Raw genomic sequence first — 15,933 nt, 5'->3', positions numbered from 1 at the left:
AACGGTCGAACATGAAGCGTGGGCTCTGATCCTCTGGGGTGGGTGGGGCATTACAAAAAAAATTTTTTTTTTTGGGTGTACTTGCTTCAGTACAGATTCATCACCCATGTGCGCAAGATATACAGTAGGTGGCGGTAATACTCCTAAGGAGTGAACGGCTATTGAACAAGAAGAAGAAGAAGAAGAAGAAGAAGAAGAAGAAGAAGAAGAAGAAGAAGAAGAAGAACAAAACAGTCCCACGTCAAATCCGGATCAAGATGGCAGCGACCTTGTGTGGCAGACTTTTCCCGAAATCGGGTAAGATTATGATTTGATATTATTGCAAAAAATATTATAAGTAAATAACATATATAAAAAGACAATACCTGTCATTTACAACCATGTAAATTATGAATTACATCGTAAAATTACATACACCTGAAAGCCACTATGAAGCTATTTGTGGTACTGTACAGCATAATCATCATCTGTCAGAGAATATGCAATTCATATTTGAGGTAATTAATGTTATTGGGTACATCTCTTCATATTTAGCATTTGTTATGTATGTATTTTGGATTTTCGGCAAGCCCTTGTATTTCTTTTCATGATTAAAACACCAGATGTGACGGTCTCATGATATTAGTGAATCACTTGTGGCATCCTTTACATTCATAATGTTATTTGAATAGTAATGTTTATATTCTAGCCTTAATGTTATTCTTACCAATATTTACATATTATAACCTACAGGATGGCTGCCATTTAGCCAGATTGTTCGTCACGGCTCCAAAGCTGTTACTCGTCACAGAAAGCCAATGCACTTTCTCAAGCAGAAGCTGATGGCTGTCACAGAGTACATTCCCCCCACACCTGCAGCTCCTCCTGCTGCTTTGGCTCCACGAGTCAGAAAGACTGAGGAGGTCAATCATTGCTATAGCCTACCTACTGAACACTATCTTACAAGGCTTTAAGTGTGTCATTTTAAGTGTTTAAGTGATATATGTATATATATATCTACTCTCTTTCCTTTTAGGAAAGTGCACTGGCAGTTTTGTTGAGGAATGACTTAGAAAACTTGTTTAAGGAATGTAAGATGATTGCTGTGGTCCAAAACAATGCAATCAATGCAGAGGACCTCATGGTGCTGAAACACAAACTGAAGAGACACAATATCAGTGTCAAGTTCTTCCCAAACCAGGTAATGGCAAATTATAGTGCTGCTTACCACTTTTGAGATGTGCGCTACTGCTTTGTGACATTTTATTTGTGTTTCTTTCCAGGTGACAAGGTCCTTTCTCAGCAACAGCATTTACAGTAACATGTTGCCTCTGTTTGTTGGCCAGACTGTGATATTTGTTAGTAAAGAGCCAAAAGTTAAAGAGATGCTCCAAGCGTTAAAACACAGTCCTCAGATGGTGCTGTTAGGTGAGTGTTTCCTAGGCATGAACTTGCAGTCTTAAAGGAATAGTTCACCCAAAATGGATCCTCTGCAGTAAAAGAGAGTAGTCAGAATGAGAATTCAAACAGCTGATAAAAACAACAGTAATCCACATGACCTCTAGTCAATGAATGTCTTGTGAAGTAAAAAGTTGCATGTTTAGGATGTTTTTGACTTCAAATCATTGCTTCCTGCTAAAATAGTCCCCATAATATTGCTTTCTCAAGTGAAAAGTGAAAAAGTTGTCTCGTCTGAATCAGGAGAAAAATAAGCACTGATCAAGCATTTTATTTCATTTTTTGGGTAAACTATTCCTTTAAATATCTTCTAAAAATGATTGGTATTGTCTCACAGGCTTTCTGTACCATTTTCTTTCAGGCGCTTGTATAGAGAACACATTGCTTTCATATCAAGGCATTCTCAGTTACTCCAAACTCCCGTCTATGACCACTATCCAGGGTGAGATAGTTGGTGGTCTAACCATGATGACTTCACGGACTGTCTCAATGCTGCGTCACCATCCAGCTCACCTTTCCGCCCTCCTTCAGCAGTACGTCAAACAGCAAGGCTCTGGGGACTCCACAAATGCTGTTACAGATAAAGATACTTCTATAATACAGGAAGCAGCAGCTTGAATTTTATAAAATAAATGAACAGCTGTGTATGGTTGACATAAAATGCATATAATAAAATGGAGTTATTTAAAGTTGCTTTTTTGGTCATTTATATGCTATAGTTGGAGGTGAATTTTTTGTTTGTCACTGTTCATATTGTGGAGACTTGGGGTTACATTTCATAAAGGCAACATCTCTGCTGTTTTCTCTAGCAGTGATTTTGTATGTTGGTTTCAAATGACTAGTTAAAGAACATTAAATTAGAATAATATTAGTAATAATTATGTCTTTCAAAGTAAAATTTCAATGACATTTTGTAATCTTGTACAATTTAAGAATAACAATATTCGCTATGTATATTTGTTACTAATTGTTTTACTGTAAAATATTGCTGAAGAGCCATTAATAGACTATTTAATGGCAGGTTACATTGTGACAGCTTACCCCATATAGCTTGGCATCAAATGTCAATTTGCTTATTGTACTGCATCTTTTTTTTTTCTTCAACCTTCATGGAAATGCAACAGCTTTTTTTTCTAGTCAAGTCTTTAAGGTATGTACAGAAATGGTCCATTTATATTAATAGGCACAGTGTCTATTTATTTTTTGCCAGAGGTCTCCAACCCTGCTCCCTTCTCTCTTCTGCTTCCTGCAGACTTCAATTCCAATCTTGCTCCAATACACCTGCTTGTAATTTTCAGGTAACCCTGAACACCTTGATTAGCTGGTTCTGGTGTGTTTGGTTAGGACTGGAGTTGAACTCTGTAGGACAGTAGCTCTCCTGGACCAGGATAGAGACCCCAACCTATGCCCTTTTTGATATTTAAACAATTTAAAGTGTATTTAAACTGATTTGCAAGTTAAAAAGCCAAGAGAAACATGTATTTGTACCACCAAAATAAACACTAGCTGGTCACGTATCCTGATTAGTGCTAATCTCTGGATTACTTAATGTTAATCTAGGTCAGTTAGTCCTTTATGGTTATAAGTCTGGGTTCAGTGTAGAAGTGTTTCTGTTCTTCATATTTTGACATGCTGTTTCATTTTAGGCCAGTTTTACAGTTATGTATGATTCTCTTTCAGGAAAAATTCATGTGAATTTGTAAAACATATTAATTAAATGTATGTGCTCTGTGTGATATATGAACCAATATGGGGTTACCCACTTGAATATGGCTACATTTGGAGGTTATCTCATCTCAGTAAACAGGTAATGGCAGAGCAAATAAATAGTTTCAGATGTAATGCATTTGAATGGCTGGCTGTCAGTGAAGTTCCTCCTACATGCCTGTAATTCCAACAGCTTTTAAGACACTAATGCGGATAATGATTCGGCGGGGAGCCTTGGGTGGATTTGGAGGATGTTCCGTCACCAGTGGAGGATAGTTTGGGAGCTGTCATACATCTTTCTTTCTAGTATGCACATGGACTATCTGCATTCTTGCTGTTTTAGTTGAAAGTGGTTGAACTGGTTTCCTGTTCTGAGAGTAGAGTGCCGCAAAGTTGAACAAATGGGGGAACATGAAACTCAGGCGCCTGGAGGGAATCACTCAGAGATACACCACATGCTGGCCAAGAGCAGGAACCTCAGGTAAGAGCTTGAGTTAGAAACTTTGTGGTTTTAAATGCTGGTAGCAGTAGAAGTATATGTTTGAAGTGGATTTGTATATTTACTGTTTGGAAACGGATATGTATGGAAAACTATATTTTGTCATAATGCATTTTATTGTTCCCCATCTGAGTTTGTAAATTGATATTGTTCAATAAAAAAAAAAAAAAGTTTCTCAACATGCTCGATGATGCTTCACATACTAGACCAGGAGGAATGGCTACTTTGTCTGACCTTAAGCTGTTTAACAATTATTATAATTTTTAAAATCGTGTTCAGTTCTTATCATTTACAGTGAAATCTACAATTAAATAAAATGAAGTAGCCTACTCTAAATTACTAGATGTTCGTTCTATGTTATTGTGATTATTCAAACGTGTATGTCACACTGTTTTCCTGATGCTGTACATCATATGTACTGTGACCTGTCAGCATGCTCACGATGAAAAGCTATTCAAGCGAAGGGCTGCTAAAAATGGTTATTCAAAGCCAATTATCGTAATGACGCTAAGCCTCTCCCGGACCGTTACCTTTGTGAGAGGTTACTAACCATAAGCATGTGTTCTGCCTTTCATAAAAAGGATATCTAAAACAATTTAAAACTTACAGAAAAACAATGATGATTTTTGGTAATGATTGAATAAGTCCAGATGCTTTCACATCAGATCGGCCTATATGCTGTCAATTATGTAATCAAATAGTTCATTACTCAACTGCAAATTCAGCTGTTTACAAAACATCTCATTTGCCCTCATTCTAGTTTAAAAGGCATGTATGAGCTTGTCAGTGATGTCAAGACAATAAGAGATTCTAGAAAACATGTTTGGTTTCTGTCACACAGGGGCTTATATCTAGAGAAAGGAATTTTTCAATAATCTGTCAGTATGTAATTGAGAATAAACAGCAATAAAGGTGTTTCCTTGGTCCATACCTAATGGTTTTAGCATCATTTAGACTGTTATGTAATTATGAGTGCATTATTTTGGTTTCTTTACTTTGCATTACTATGCTCTTGTTGTGTTTCATATTAAGCCATTTAAAGTGTTTATGAGATGATGAAACAATGTGATCTAGTAAAGGGCAGAAGTTAAAAGTCCTGCCCAGGAAGTGTTGGTTAAGGCAGATCCCTGCTGTTAGATAACCGAATTAGAGGTGTTTTCTCTGGACACTGTATTGCTTCTGTTTTTGTTTGCTGTCACTGTGCCAGTTATTGCATTGGCTATTTATGGCATTTAATTGTAAAAAACATTCGTAAAAGTAGCTCTGAATCATAAAGGCAACTACATATTTTCATGTACTGTTTGAATAAAAAAATAAGTGCAATATCACAAAGACATGTTATTTGCAAAATTTAAAAATGGTAAAAAAGTAAATGGTAGTGTTTTCATGGTATTTTTTAAAAACCTCTGATATCGACAATATGACTAATTGTTTTCCTAACCCTGTTTTCTTAACCCTTCCTTTCTTAGCAGTCTTAACACATGCTTGTCTGACTAACCAATAAATGATTTGTCTTTCTAAAAATCCAATAATGAAAACTCTTTGCTTTGCAGACATATTGTGCTATAGTGTACAATGAGAAGGAGTCTCTAGCAGAGCGTATTTCACACCAAGCTCGACTAATAAGTGCACAAGAGGACATTTTCAAAATGGACTCCCACGGGTTTTCACTGGACCACGTCCAGTCACAGCTGAGTGGTGTGGAGAAGGTGTCTTGCGGCTGGCATAAGCCCACTCATTCCAGGAGCAGCAGCACAGCATCCTCACGTCACTCACGGCTGGTTTGTACCATCTGCTTGACATAAACACACTCAAACTCTGGTTTCTTCAACTGATTTTTGGACACACCTAAATATTTTCATTACAAGTACATATGTGAAAAGCTAGCAGTAGGAGTTCTGCCCAGTTGCTCAACACCTAACAAGTGTCCAATCAGATGGTGTGAAAGTCAAACCAACAAGTTTATGTGTCTTAACAAGGTCAACAGTTACGTTTCGTTCATAGGGATTACATGTGGCACATGTTTTAAATGGAAAACGCCCTGTTGTACGTCAGCTGTAATTGCATTCTTCCCTCTGTTCCAAATAGAACATTAAAGACTGGGAAGTAATGGACGACTTTCCAGTAGATTTTAACCTCACTGGAGAAAACATGCAGGATGCGAATACTCCAGGAATCTGTGAAGGCTACTTGATGAAGAGGAGGAAGTGGCCTCTTAAAGGGTGGCATAAGGTATGAGAAAAAAATATGTTTCATGTAATCTTTTCCTTAATAGTTGTTGGGATAATTGTAGAACTGTGTAAAATGTAATGAACTTTAAAGTTATACTTTCTTACAGAGATACTTTGTCTTGGATAAAGGGATCCTGCGATATTCAAAAAACCAACATGATGTAAGTATGCTACTTATCTTTTTCCTTACCAGAAACTGCAGATGTTGGATCTAGGCTTTTTTAACAATCAGGGATTTACTTTTTCAACAGTTTTCCAAAGGGAAAATGCACGGTGCACTAGATGTTAGTCTTGCAGTTATGTCAGTGAACAAAAAAGCAAGGCGCATAGATCTGGATGCTGGAGACATTCTGTATCACATGAAAGTAAGTTATTGCATATTGCTGGTATTAATTTAATGAAATGTATTCATTTATGTTTTTAAGCTAATATGATCTTTAGTTCTATGGAAGCTTGTTTTTGCCACGGGATAAAAAAAAAAAAAAGGTAATTGTGACTTTCACAGTTCTGACTTTTTTCCTCACAATTCTGAGTTCATATCTCACAATTAAGACTTTTTCAATGTCCAAATTGCATGATATAAACTCAATAAAAAAGTTAGAACTGTGAGATGTAAACTTAGAATTCTGAGGGAAAATGTCAGAACTGCAAGATACAGTATTAGAAATGTGAGGTAAACTCAGAATTGCAAGAATAGAAGTCATAGTTTATATTTTGCAATCCTGAATTTTACCTCATAATTTTTTTCTCATAATTGCAAGGGAAAAAAACAGAATTTTGAGATAAGTTGCAATTAACTTTTTAAAAATGTTTTATTCTTTGGGCTTCCATAAGTTAAATCCTTAAACACTTGTCCAGGATCTACCAAACTGGGGTTCACGAACCCCTGAAGGTTTGTATAGGAAATGCAGGGGGTTCATGAGTTTATGAAAAGTTAAGAATTAATTAAATCCATTATTTAAAAATAAAAACAATAAAAATAAAACATTCTAAAAAAGTGTTTCATTTGTTTATCTGCATGTCATGTGACTACTTTTCCTTCATCCAACAAATTATGCTATTATTTAATCAAATAAATAAATAAACAATTAAAAAAAAAAAAATCAACTGAACTCATTTACTTTTCTAACTAGGCCAAGACTCCGGATTTATATTACATATGGGTCACCAAGCTGAGTGCCCACAGGATGTATAAGAAAAACGAGGCTGCACACGTTCACAATGGCTTCCTCCAGGCCCTGTCCCAGAGCAGTCATTTATCTCACAAAAACAGTCCCACGCAGGACATGGTGAGTAAAGTGGTTCCTACATTGACTTCCTGTAGCCCTCTAAATCACCAGGGATTAGGAGAATGTGTCCTCACAGTTTAAGAACAAGACGAATTAGTGATTAGACCTCAGTGTCCCAGATGGTGGTTTTATCTGTAAATGTACACTAATAGATGCTTCGGTGATTTAATTGTTTATTTGTCTGATGGAAGTTACAAATGAATGTCTTATGAACAATTCTAGGGCACGTCATATGTGGGTGAACCTCTGCCATGTGTCAATCCTGCCGTTAATGGGAAAGTGTCAGCTTGGCTACAGACCCAAGAACCTGACATCTGTGCACAAGGTACAGCTGTGCTTCTAAATACTAGTGAAACTGTAATAAACGGATGCATAAGCACAGAATAAGATCCACCGCTTTGTATTGTTTTCCAGAGCTTACCCGTTGTCAAATAGAGCTGAATGAGCTGCAACGGCTGGTCCAAAAGTTGCACTCTCTAGATTCTGGCCAAATGATCAATAACGGAGATCTCCAGAGAATTATCAGCATGCAGGTTAGTAAAAGCAGCAGGCTGAAGACAGGCCTTTACTAAAATGACTTGCAAGTAAATGTTCCCAGTTCCCACATGTGTTTGACCCATAGAATCTCCTTCTCGACAAGCCCAAGAAGAAGAGTGGAAAGATTTGGAGTCATTCTCGCACTCTGTCTCGAGTTGAGGCTCTTGGAATGGTGAGGCTGCTCAGTTTACATTTTCTTCTACTTGATATTAGGATATCTTAGATAAAGCCTTGGAAGCAATTATAATCTGTGCCTACAGGGATTGCCCTGCCATTGGGATTATTTCATGTTTTCCACAAAGGTTTGGAAACCATAATGGAATTTATTCCATGTGCAGTGTCATCCCAAAGATCTCTGTGTATTTTTTATTTGATTTGATTTTTGCGTACTGTAGTCAGGCATTTGTGTTGTGCTAATGTACAGTAAGCATTAGAGCTTCCAAAAAAACCCCCCAGTAATTTAGTCAACTCCTTTTTTACATGAAGCCATTTCGTGGGATTACTAAATCGGTAAGTCAGCACAAGAAACACTGATAGTAAGTTCCTTGTAACTTTTGACACATTATACCAAGTAGCAAATGCTTTACACCAGATGGTGGTCCTATTGCATTTTTCATATTGTATAGTTCCACTCAAAAGTTTGGGGTTGGCAAGTCTCTTACCTATTGTTAATTATCATTGCAATTTAAAACAACTGGTTTCTATTTTAATATATTTATAATACATTTTCCAGGATTTTTTTATAAATAGAATGTTCAAAAGAACAGCATTTATTTGAAATATAAATTATTTGTAACACTATAAATGCCTTTACTCTCACTTTTGATCTATTGAATGCATCCTTGCTACATAAAATTAATTTATTAAAAAATAAATTCACTAAATGGTAGTCTATATAGTATTTTAGTATTTTAGTACACGTACTATAGCTTCTGATTGTTACATGTTGCAGACATTAAATGATAATATCTCATCCTACTTGTTTTCTACCCACTTATTTAATGCAGCTATCATCAAGCCACCTGACCAGTTCTGCCCACCTGGGAGCCTCTGTCCCTTCAATCCCCGATTATGTCTCCATCCAGGCAACCCCACCAGCCTCCACCTCATCAGAAAGCAAGAAACTCCACCAAGACATCTGCTCCATGTCCTTGAAAGGTATGAAAGGATAATACCTTAATGATTTTATAGTTGAAATTGAAACCCAGTTTATGCTTATTGCTGTAATAGTTATATAATGTTGAAGGTCAGCACTGTCTTTTTCCTTATAGTCCATGCATCTTTGCGTACTGCACATGAGGCTCTTGCTCAGGAGCGCCAAAGGCTGCAGGACACCTGGTCCAGCAGGGAGCTTCACCAGACCACCTCTGCCCAGATCAACAACCTCTGCAGCCTGGCTGAGGTGACAAGGACTTATATTACTTATCGAAAAGCACAAAGTGCAGCAGTATTGCCTTGAAATTTTCTGCTTGCATGCAAATTATTTACTATAGCTTATCTTGTTATTAAAGATGCTGTAAGCTCTATACCATAAAACAAACACCCCTGCTAGTAAATGCTTTAATACAGTGGTTCTCAATCAGGGGCTTTAACAGATTTCTAAAAAAGTTCAAGATGATTTGAAATTATTTAAAACAAGACAAAACAAGCATTAAAATATGCTAAATAAATAGCTGAAGATTTCTGATTATTTCATCATTCTTAAGGAGTAGTTCATCCCAAAATGAATATTATGTGATCTTTTACTCAACCTTAAGTTTTTCCAAACCTGTTTGAATTTCTTTTTTCTGTTGAACACAAAAGAAGGTATTTTGAAGAATGTTGGTAATCAAACAGTCACTGGTCCCCATTGACAAGTACTTTTTCCATACCATGGAAATCAGTGGGGACCAACAACTGTTTACCCACATTCTTCAAAATATTTTCTTTTGTGTTTATCAGAAAAAAGAAACTTGTACAGATTTGGAACAGTTTGAGGCTGATTTTTATTTTTGGGTGAATTATCAAACAACCGGTGAAGTTATGGGGTCTTTGAATATTGTTGTGGACAATGGGGCCTAGGAGTCACTAAGGTTGAGAACCACTGGTTTAATAGTTTATTTTCAGTGCATTACATGTTATGTTTTACTGCATAGATGTGTGTGTGTGTGTATATATGTGTATCTTCAGTTAGATGTTAAGTCCCGTCACACCAAAATCCACAAACTCTCAGTGTCCTCCGACTCCTCAGAAGAGTCCTTCCGTACTGTGCTACAAAGGAAGGTCTGTCTCTTTCTACCCAGAACCTACTCATCCTGTTCCCATTTTCGTCTCTTACTTTCCCTCCTCCACCCTCTGCTTTTTTATTCTGTTTACAGGTTGATGGGTTTCACCTACTTCATATGCCGACAGGCTCTTTTGTCCTCTCATAGTTTTATTGTCATAGCAGTATGATGCAATCAAGCTTACAGTTTCTGACTACCTACATGTCTGTCTCTGTTTCACTCAGTCTGGCTCAGGCCGTAGTTTGTCTTTCCATGCACCCTCGGTGGCTGACTCAGCGGCAGAGTATTTTGACGCATGTGATGAGCTTATGTGTGCGAGCTCTTCAGAGATGTCTGATGAGTCCGGTCTGAGTGATGGATCCAGTAATTCAGAGCCTGATGAAGCTCATGGTTAGTAAAATTTGAATTCTCTGTAGGCACATTTGTGTGTGGTGTTTAGGAGTCCATTTTTATTACCATTCAAAAGTTTGGGTTCAGTTGGAGAAATTCATACTTTTATTCAGCAAAGATGCAATAAATTGATCAAAAGTGACAGTAAAGACATTTGTAATGTTACAAAACATTTCAATTCCATTTGAACTTAGAATGCTAAAAAAAAATTATAATTTCCACAACAATATTAAGCAGCACAACTGTTTTCAGCATTAATAATAAGAATTGTTTCTTGAGCACCAAATAAGCATATCAGAATGGTTTTTAAAGGATCATGTGACACTGAATACTGGAGTAATGGCTGCTGAAAATTCAGATTTGCCATCACAGGAATAAATTGCATTTTAAAAATTATTATTTTTTTATAATAATAGTTCACTGTATTTGTCTGTGCTGTATTCTTGATCAAATGAATGCAGCTTAAGAGACTTCTTTCAAAAACATTAAAAAACTCTATCGCCCCCAAATTTTTGAATTGTAGTGTACTTTTGTTCATGTAAATCTATTACATCGTGTTACAACATTACCTTTTTCTTATGAACTGTACAGCAATGGCTTCACGCAAATACAGGGCCAGCCTTTCAAAAGCACCAGCAAAACTGAACAGCATAAAGAACACTGGACATCGTACTACTCTGCCTGCAGTCTGCCCTGACAACAGCCACGTCGGATTGATGACTATCCTCTACAACAACATAGGGAAGGATCTGTCCCGTGTCTCCATGCCAGCAGCTCTGAATGAGCCTGTGTGCCTGCTGCAGAGACTCTGTGAGGAGCTGGAATACTCTGACCTATTGGACACTGCCAATCATACTGATGACCCCTACCAGAGGATGGTAATAATTACAGAAACTTCAGCAAAACTGTATATGTCCAAATTATCACAAAAGCAGTGATTCATTTAGAAGTGATATAAAAAACTTTTACTATATCTGCATACTGTAATGTTTTTGAAAGAAGGCTGCTTTTAATTGATCCAACAAAAAACAGTAATATTGTGAAATATTCTTGCAATTTAAAATTGTTTCCTATTTTAATCTATTTTCCATTGTAATTTAATCCTGTGATGGAAAAGCTATTTTTTTCAGCAGCCATTAATCCTGTCTTCAGTGGCACATGGTCCTTCAGAAATCATTCTAATAAGCTAATTTGGTAACAAGAAGATCGTATTATAATTATGTTGAAGACAGTTGTTCTATGATGAATAGAATGTTCAAAGTCACTCTCTATCAATTTAATGCATCTGTTTTGAATATAAGTATTAATTTCTTAAAACATATATATTCCTTCTGACCCCAAATGTTTGAACAGTAGTGTACTTCTTTATATTTAGAAAATTCTGTTTTGTCCTTGTAAAGGTTTATATCGCTGCTTTTGCCATTTCTGGCTATGCTACGGCTCAGTATCGCAACCGTTACAAACCTTTTAATCCAGTTCTGGGAGAGACATTTGAGTGTATCAGAGAGGACAGAGGCTTCCGCTACATTAGTGAACAGGTAATTAATAATCACATCTAATTATACGTCAGATAAGTTGCTATCAAGCAGTTGTTTATTCTGTGGTTTTGTTTGCCCTCAGGTTTCCCATCATCCACCAATATCTGCGTGTCATGCAGAATCAAACAATTTCAACTTCTGGCAGGGTATGTTTTGAGGCCTGTGTGACGATGTCTTAATGTACTGTATGTTTGAATTTGAATCTCATTCCTTTTTTAATTCTACATGCTGAGAGCAGACCAGAGATGGAAGAACAAGTTTTGGGGCAAATCTTTGGAGATTATGCCAACGGGGATGGTGAATGTGACTCTAAAAAAGCAAGTATCTGCTTTGGTGTCAGTGGAGTGGAATCTTAATTCTGAAGTGTTAAAGGAGAATTCTGATCTTTGATTTACTGTACTTGTAGTTACGGGGACCATTATGAATGGAACAAAGTGGTGACTTGCATCCACAATGTCCTCAGTCAGCAGCGATACCTCGAGCACTACGGCGAAGTCATTATTCGCAACCTGAAAAGTTCGGTGTGCACCTGTAAGATCACATTTGTCAAGGTGTGTTCGTTTTTGATTGCACATTTTGTTGTCCTTTGATTCATTCGAGTACATATAGATGAAGTCTTTGTACAAATGCAGAAAATGTTTTTTCCCTTCTCAGTCACGTTACTGGGGTTCAGATGGTTCCAAAAACGAAGTGCAGGGTCAAGTTCTAGACGAGACTGGTAATATCGTCCATCGTTTTGGTGGATTTTGGCATGAAGGCATCTTCTGTGACACCCTTCCCAATCCACAGTGCATCTGGAAGCCAAGTGAGTAGTCATTTTTCATTCATTTTATTGAATACTGTTTTATTTTATTATTGTACCATTTTATTGAAGTCAATGAACAGCCCACTGCTGCAAACCAAATTACTTTTGACATGTGATGTGTTTCTGTGTGAAACAGAACATTAATTTAAATTAAATTTGATCAATTGGGAATTATACAGACTGAATGCGTTTGCTTAGAAAATACATATTTGAATAATGGTCAGCATTATGTAATAACTCGTGCTGCCATGGACTCTCTTCACATTTGAGGGTTCTGGGTGAGTTGGTATACTTCGATAGTGGTGAACAGGAACTACAACAAATGTTGCATAATTTTTGCGTCCCCTTTGAAAAAAAGGTGAAAAAATGTTCCAGTGAAAAAATCAAAAACAAAATCACTTTTAGTATAGGGAGCAACTCTCACTATTAACCAGTAGCTTATTAGCATTCATATTGTTAACACAATGGCCGTTTTTTAGTATTTATAAAGCACATATTCTGCATGACCATATTCTACATCCCTAATCCTACCCAATACCTAAACTTAACAACTACCTTACTATCTACTAATAAGCAGCAAATTAGGAGTTTATTGAGGCAAAAGTCTTAGTTAATGGTTTGTTAATAGCGAGAATTGGACCTTAAAATAAAGTGTGACCAACAAAAGAAAACAAAACATAATAGAAAACATTCTATAACTTTCCAAATATGGAAACAAAAAGAGAGATTACGTTGATCAAAACAGCCGCTTTATGGAACTCCCTCCGTTTTCTGTAAATTAATGCCAAGTTAAAAAACACAAAGTATAGTGTTATAAATGTACATTATATTTTTAAAACTAAAAATATAAAAAATTAGATTTACAGTGTTAATATCTGGAAAAACGTCATCACTGTGAAATAGGTTCATTGTTCACAAGAATGTATTGGGTCAATTCTGAATGGGATCATTTCTGATATTGTGACTGGTCTGTCTGAGAAAACAAATAAATGAAAGATGTATCTTTGTATTGGCAGATGTTGTCAGAATGTCTGTGCTTCCTTACAGATCCACAGCCCAAGAACTACATGATTTACTATGGCTTCTCTAGCTTTGCAATGGAGATGAATGAGCTGACCCCTGACCTTAAGCCCCTGCTGCCCCCTACAGATACACGCTTGCGGCCTGACCAAAGGTGAGACCTTCCTAATAGACAATGATAAATAGACAGACGTTTGAGCCAGAATGATTTAAGAGTGCTACATAAATGGATTCTGTTTCGATTATGTTTCATGAAATGCTTTTTTTAGATTGTCTGTTTTAAGTTTGCTTTGTGTTGGTGTTGTTAGGCTTCTTGAGGAGGGGAAAATAGAGGAGACCGATAAAAAGAAGGATGAAGTGGAGGAAAAGCAAAGAGAAAGGAGGAAAATTCTGGCCAAGAGAGGAGAGGAGCATATCCCTTGCTTCTTCAGGTGAGTCGACATCAACCCTACGATTGATTTATTTATATGAATTACAGCTGGAATGTTAAAATATTCCCATTTTACAGGAAAACTTTGGATGCTGCTGGAAAGGAAGTTTGGCTTTATAATGGAACGTATTGGAAGATCAGGGATAATGCTGGTTTTGTCAATGTTAAAAACCTGGAATTATGGTGAAGAAGGCAGATTGCTGCAACACTGTGGACACTTAATGCCTGTGATAAATTCAGTTTGCACACAGTTTTTGAAAGACTACACAAACTTGGAGCTTTTGGGAGCAACGATGAATTGCCAAGGGTTTTTGAACTAAACCGAATCCATTGAGCAAGGATGATGCTTTTACCAAACAACAAGAGGAGGGATACATTTTGAAGATTTCTATTTAATTTATGGTTGAGGACACCAAAACTTGGTGGACAGTTTGACCTTGTCTTCTACTTTGGATAAAATATAAGCCAAAAGGTAAACGAGAATGTATGCGAGTTCTGGAGATGTTTAGTTTTGACAATTACACACACGCACATTTCTATGGACAATGTTAAATTACATTTCACTTTATGTAAGTACTTATGTGCCAGTGGAAACAACAGGAGTCTGGATAAAGAAAATTGATTATTTGATAATATGTAATATTCATTAACACATTTTTTCTTCCGTTAACTCACCAGTTTATAAAAGGACCATTATTTCTCTTGCAAAGCTATGTCTCAACCTGAGCAGGATTGAGCAGTAAATGGATTAATTCTAATTTGGGCCCTTATTGACTTTTTGCTGAAGGTGGTTTCTGAAACGTGTCCACAGCACTCTTATATTGCACGTCTTATTTTATTTTTTTAAATGAACTAAATGTCATATTTTGATTTTAGACAATGATATTGTATTTATTGGGATTTAAGTATAAATTAAGCTCACAGTTTCAACCCAAACGACCATTTTGTGTAGGCCTGGATGAAAAAAATCATAGTGTACAAATGTACAACTTTCAAGTCATCACTTGTATAGTTATTTAAAACAGCAATAAAATGTACAATATTAAAGAATATAAAAAAATGAATTTGTATAGTTCAGTCTTTATTACATTTAGAATGAATCAAAAACACCATTTAATATTATATACAGTATTTTGACAGCTGTATCTGAGGCTCAGTTTGCTTGGCTGAGGAAACTTACTACAGAAGCACCTCTTTTATTATTAATAACATTACTTAAATTGTTGCTTTTAACTCAACAGATAGACAAGGATGGTGGTGCCAGAGAGAATAACCTAAATAGGTTCCTACTATTGACACTCTAATATATGAGGAGCATAATGTCCACCAGGGGTCAGCCAAAACATGGATTGACTGCTAATATGACAACAACAGACAATTTGTTCATTATTTTCAGTGCACATCAACAGTAACAAACTTTTCAGTGCATTTCAGTGTATAAAAAGAAACCAAACATAAACATTAATTATGCATCTATTAAATTAACATAGAAACTCTTTAATTGCACTTTAAAATACAAATTTGTTCTTTAATGTTGATTGTCAGTAAAAATTTTGCTGCTATATCTTGCAGCCATTTGCTTTTTGTTTATCGTTGTCAAATTCTTAATAACTAACCTTAATAAGCCCATAAGCAAATTAAGGAATTACATTTGTAAAATATTACAAATTTCCCAGCAATTAAATTGCATGGTATATGCTAAATAACTAAGCATGATATCTGGCAATGACTTCCAGTAATGGCATTTTAAAATAATGTAGTCTTAACCATATTACTCTTGTTTCAT

General features: G+C 36.2%; 2 protein-coding genes across 6 annotated transcripts; both read left to right on the top strand.

Moving 5' to 3' along the window:
- The first annotated feature begins 96 nt into the window (after positions 1 to 96).
- mrpl10 (mitochondrial ribosomal protein L10) lies at positions 97 to 2,111 on the top strand. Its single transcript, XM_016252346.1, has 5 exons — positions 97 to 297; positions 733 to 902; positions 1,016 to 1,180; positions 1,263 to 1,407; positions 1,799 to 2,111. Exons 1-5 carry the CDS (start codon positions 258 to 260, stop codon positions 2,053 to 2,055), a joined length of 777 nt encoding a protein of 258 aa, XP_016107832.1. The 5' UTR covers positions 97 to 257; the 3' UTR covers positions 2,056 to 2,111.
- A 1,057-nt stretch (positions 2,112 to 3,168) lies between these two features.
- LOC107565688 (oxysterol-binding protein-related protein 6-like) lies at positions 3,169 to 15,171 on the top strand. 5 transcript variants are annotated; one of them, XM_016250958.1, is made up of 25 exons: positions 3,169 to 3,244; positions 3,338 to 3,450; positions 3,526 to 3,625; positions 5,197 to 5,424; positions 5,732 to 5,875; positions 5,982 to 6,035; positions 6,126 to 6,239; positions 7,008 to 7,163; positions 7,386 to 7,488; positions 7,578 to 7,696; positions 7,786 to 7,872; positions 8,187 to 8,210; positions 8,708 to 8,858; positions 8,972 to 9,102; positions 9,870 to 9,962; positions 10,189 to 10,354; positions 10,946 to 11,232; positions 11,755 to 11,892; positions 11,975 to 12,038; positions 12,131 to 12,209; positions 12,299 to 12,443; positions 12,547 to 12,697; positions 13,745 to 13,871; positions 14,026 to 14,148; positions 14,226 to 15,171. In XM_016250958.1, the coding sequence occupies exons 4-25, from the start codon at positions 5,293 to 5,295 to the stop codon at positions 14,332 to 14,334; spliced, it is 2,697 nt and encodes an 898-aa protein (XP_016106444.1). In that variant the 5' UTR covers positions 3,169 to 3,244; positions 3,338 to 3,450; positions 3,526 to 3,625; positions 5,197 to 5,292; the 3' UTR covers positions 14,335 to 15,171. The 5 variants fall into 5 exon arrangements, with proteins under 5 accessions (XP_016106444.1, XP_016106450.1, XP_016106436.1 ...); XM_016250964.1 differs by having other exon boundaries at positions 3,338 to 3,625; positions 7,804 to 7,872; XM_016250950.1 differs by having other exon boundaries at positions 3,338 to 3,625.
- Positions 15,172 to 15,933: the final 762 nt, after the last annotated feature.

Source organism: Sinocyclocheilus grahami, unplaced genomic scaffold (genome assembly GCF_001515645.1).
Source record: "Sinocyclocheilus grahami isolate Dianchi unplaced genomic scaffold, SAMN03320097.WGS_v1.1 scaffold26.1, whole genome shotgun sequence".
NCBI classification, from domain to species: Eukaryota; Metazoa; Chordata; class Actinopteri; order Cypriniformes; family Cyprinidae; genus Sinocyclocheilus; species Sinocyclocheilus grahami.
The sequence above is the reverse complement of the archived record's forward strand: the minus strand, read 5'-3'. Positions and strand labels throughout refer to the sequence as shown.